Source organism: Saccostrea cucullata, unplaced genomic scaffold (genome assembly GCF_032062105.1).
Source record: "Saccostrea cucullata isolate Sc308-1 unplaced genomic scaffold, CSIRO_AGI_Scuc_v1 ctg16210, whole genome shotgun sequence".
NCBI lineage: Eukaryota > Metazoa > Mollusca > Bivalvia > Ostreida > Ostreidae > Saccostrea > Saccostrea cuccullata.
Genome location: NW_026918863.1, coordinates 10,020 through 14,828, shown reverse-complemented (window position 1 = coordinate 14,828; position 4,809 = coordinate 10,020). Strand labels below are relative to the sequence as shown.

The window sequence follows — 4,809 nt, the reverse complement described above, 5'->3', positions numbered from 1 at the left end:
CATTAGCTGTTGATCAAACCTCTTTCAAATCATCACAAATAATATCATAATAGTATTAAATGATCCATTGTGACTAAGTATCACTTAAAATGCACTGAAAATGAATTTGTCAATTTTCAACAAAAAATGAACATTAATATGGATATTTATATTTAATTAAAGTCAAAGACTAGGTTAAAACACAAACATAGATTTTTTTTATCTGAAATATTTAATGGTGAAATTTTGAATCAGAGCTACATGTATCAGTATTTCTTTGTACAACATTGTTTGACTCTATATGAAGAATTATTGCACAAAAGCACTCATGTGTAAATGAAAAAATATACTGTAAATCACTTTTTATTCGTATTTTTGCGTAAATACAATTTATATACATATATAGAGGAACAAATCGTGTAAATTTTGTCTCGCTAATGTGTTACCGCGAAAATAAGGGTCGCGAGTGATCTACAGTATAAGGAATCTGTACCTAGATTCCACTTAAGCCCTTGAGTAGTGACACATTTACAGGGCTCACCAATAGGGATTAAACCACACCACTGCCCACAAAGTGCTGGATCCACCAATATCTTATGTTTGCCCTGTAAAAATTAAAGCTCTTTTGCTAAATGTATGTGTTCTTGTTTTCCCATGGTGAGTATGGTATTTAATATTGTTTTACCATGTTTAGAATCTCATACAAAAGAAGATTGCATACTAGCTTGTGCAATTAAGAAATTTCATAGTCATTTTTTAATAGCTTTGTTATTTTAGCATTCAATAAAATTTGAATTCTACAGACATGTGATAAGGATGAGTGAGCAAGAATTTACAAGTAAATTTAATCAAATGCAGTTTTTTTTTATTTACATACATGTGAATTATGAATAGAAGTTTAAGAGCCAGATGTTTCAAAAACTTTTATAAATATATAACAATAAGCAAAAATTAATAAAAGATAGTTGTATTTGTGTGAGAAAAAACTCAGATGTCCAGTACATCTTAGTCTTACTGTCTTGAGAAGGAAAGCTGTGGTGTCCTCTGAGAAATGCATCACATTGGCACTAGTGTACTGACTGGCTTCAAACAAAGTGTTCACATTGGCAAACACATGATCAAGTCTGCCGTCAAAGGATCCATACACATAAATATTGTCTATCTGTAAAAAGATATAAAATGAGAAATCTTCTAACAACAGAAAAAAGATCACACCTGCATTAGCAAGGTGCTAAAATTTCAAACCCTTTAATATTATTAACAAATCAATTATTATACTTTCTGTTAAATACTAAAATCATGTATTTATCAGCCTTAGCAACACACGTGACAACGGGTAACACAACGGTAATGCCACATGCATGGAAATTATGCGCGTACGGTTATTTTATATTGAATGGTACAGTAATTTTAATTTTATTGTAAGATAATGATAAAATGCTTGAATTGAATCTTTTCTATCAGTAGTGGTAACAATTACATTCATTCTGTTAATTTCTATAAAGTATAGTTTAATACAGCTCCTCACAAACTCTGGAACAGAAATGTTTTTACTTTTTTCTCTGCAAATTTATTTATAAATTCCTCTAACCTGTTTGTCCTTTTGTCTTTTGCCTATCTCCATTATGGCCTTTGTAAAGTCTGTGTAGTTTTGATCTGGGGTTGGCATAATCTCTACTCCCTGTTGAATCATTTAAATCTTTAGTTAACATTTGATAAATATATATATTTATTTCCATTCTATTAAAATCTTACAAATGTAAAAATGTAGGAAAATTTTGGTTGTTTTTCACATTGTTATATATTACAATTTAAGTTCCATGATAAACTTTAAATGCAAGAAAAATGGTTGTATAATATTACATATCTCAGTGAATCTCCCTACAGCACCTTTCATCATGCAAATACATGTCATCAAAATTATCATAATTTTTTATTATTAAAAATGTACATGTATATATACAAGTGTATAAATACTTTGAAACACTATACTTTATACTTCTTCAATGTATTCTAAAATTGAAAGGGGAAGCTGTATCAGCCTGTTGTCCATTTCCATGGAATTCCTTATTATTTTAAATAAATATTTTTTATATGTAGCTGAAATTGTAGACAGAACAATTAAGTGTCTCATGATTTTGTTATGTGTGACCCTCCCAGGACAGACAGATGGAAGAACAGATGGTGGACAAAATGATTCCTGGTTGTTTGAAATTCAAAAATAAGACTAACAGTTGACAAATCATCCAGCACACTTACTTTCTCTTCATAAAACTTCTTGACAGATTCCTGGATTGAATCAAAATCTCCGGTGATTAAGTCAGGAAGAAAGGCATGAGCATTGTCCCTGAATGTATTGTATAGATGATTACAGCCCCCATCTACTGCCACTCGAAACAGAGCTAAAAACACAAATACATTCATTCCTTTACATCTAAATTCAGGTAACATATTGTGTTGTCTATAAGAAAAACAAAAAACAAAAAAAGCAAACAAACAAACAAACAAAAAAAGCAAAAACAAAAACAAGGACCAAACCAAAATAAATAACAAAAAAAATACAGTAAAACCTGTCAAATGCAGACTTCCCTGGTGGTTTCAAAGGAATTGACCAGATTAAATAACACTGGATTGGACAAAAATTCAATCAAAGTATTTGACAGAAACTTGGAGGAACGTTAACAGGTAATCACTAAAAATAATTTGTTTAAAATTTTGCCTCATTTAAGTCAAATGTTATATAATTATATAAATGCACATAATTCCTGCCTTTATTCCATAAAGCTGTAAGAAATGACTTGTTGTATGGATTTGGCTGATTCAGTAGCAGCAGGGCTATCCTTGTTTCTGAGAAGGAGAAAATTTTTTATCAGTATTTAGTTAACATGTATCTGCATAAACAACTTAAATCTTTCTCTGGGTAAATTGTTCATTTATTTATCTGAAATTTAAGTTTTGTATGTAAGTAATAATATAAAAATGCAGAACTTGCATATTTAGGCTATTAATAGTTTCTCAAAACATTTCATTGAAATTTATAATTATAATACCAGAAGTTATCAATATAAAAAATGTACAAGTTATAGATGTACAATGTACTCAGTCATTGCTTTATATTTACATTTGCAAATGTTTTCCTTTATATAACACTATTGAAAGCAAGCGTTTTTATAACTGTATAAATCATGTATGAGGTCAAGAGGTCATAGATGTTTGTGGATGGATAACCCTATAAGAATAACTGTAATTTTTGACGTCATAAATGATCGACGCGCGTTGCAGTGGATTACATACATGCCGTTGGGTTTAATTAATGCATTTCACACGTTAAAAGTCACAATCAGGCAAATTTAAAGTATGAATAAGTCTCAAATGTAAATATAAATAATAAGGTATCATTTTCTTGAAAACAGTCCAAAGGATTCCATATGTAAACACGGATTTGATGCAAAAGCCTTTAAAAAAAATAAATCTTAATAAAGCCCTTCATGGCTTTATGTTAACGGATTTGTACAACTGTAAATGGATGTAGGCCAAAGCCGTTTTACAATCCCAATAAAACTCAAAAAATGATACCTTATTTCTTAAATATTTACATTTCCAATGTTTTTGTCCAAGATAAAATTACAATAAAGTATAAAATACTTTATCAATTTTACATAAATGTATTGGTTCATCCATAGGTTAAAAAAAATCATGTGCAAGGCAGGAAAAATAGAGACAGAAGCGGGTCTTGTAGCACATAAAATTGTGGAATCAAGAGAATGTAAATATAAGGAATAACTGTCGGAATTTTTGGTTTCATGACAATGATCAATCAATTGGCTTGTGTGATAATTTTATGCATAACACCTTCGGATCAAGCAAATCGGTTGATCACATCATGAAACAAAAAAATGAAACAGTTATTCCTTAATAAAGTTCTGATCAGTTTCAATTGGAAAAATAAATGCATGTGTTTATATTACCAGACTTATCTTGAAAACAGTCCAAAGGATTCCATACTGTAAACATACTGATTTGATGCAAAAGCCTTTAAAAAAAATAAGAATTCATTAATAATACATTGTCATACATGAAGTTTATTTGTTAACGACAAGGATCAATACTGTACAACTGTAAATGGATGTAGGCGAAAGCCTGTTTGACTTCTATAAAGAGAATACTGTCTAATGTACCATGCATGCTTACAGCTTAATTTAACACATAACCAACCGAGTCGAACTGACACGGTATTTTAACCCAATTTATGACAAAATCACATGCAGACTGCTAATAAAAAATACTTTTCATTCATTGCTGAAGATCCAGTATATATGGTGAAATGATTTACCCCCAAAACACAGAAATATTGACGTGTGTTTCTTCAAAAAACTCCGCCTACAATTTGTTGACAAACCAAAACATTTCTTCCTTCAAACACAGAAGAGCCTTTTTCGCGGGAATGCAAAAATGTCAACAAACAGTGGAAGACCACGCCGAAAATGTGTTTCTGTTTCTTTTGTTGGGGATGACAAAAGTTAAAAATAATGCACATTTATGATGCCATGATAGGGAAAGAAAGGTATTTATAGACAATACATCTTTGAGTAAAATCACTTTTTCAGTATGTAGTAGGCCTAGAATATGGAAAGAAACATAGTTCGAATTTCCTCACTTTGAATATCTGAAATTTCTCACATAAGGTGTAAAACAAGTCTTTTAATTTAATCTACTGCAGTATGGTTTTTTGCTTTTTTAACTTTTAAATTCAAAAGTATTTGTTTTAAGGTCATTAATAGGAAAAAGGGGGGCATTCTCTGTAACCACTTAAACTTCGTTGTCCAAACG

The 4,809-nt window shown here is 30.3% G+C and overlaps 1 protein-coding gene across 1 annotated transcript; it reads right to left on the bottom strand.

Moving 5' to 3' along the window:
- Positions 1–454: 454 nt before the first annotated feature.
- Positions 455–4,027, bottom strand: LOC134272719 (thiamin pyrophosphokinase 1-like; the record flags this gene model as incomplete). Its single annotated transcript, XM_062754920.1, has 6 exons — positions 3,948–4,027; positions 2,749–2,826; positions 2,239–2,381; positions 1,571–1,660; positions 995–1,141; positions 455–584 (listed from the first exon to the last, which is right to left on the bottom strand). Coding segments are annotated over exons 1-6 (634 nt in total), but the record flags the coding sequence as incomplete, so codon positions are not given.
- Between the last annotated feature and the right edge of the window lie 782 nt (positions 4,028–4,809).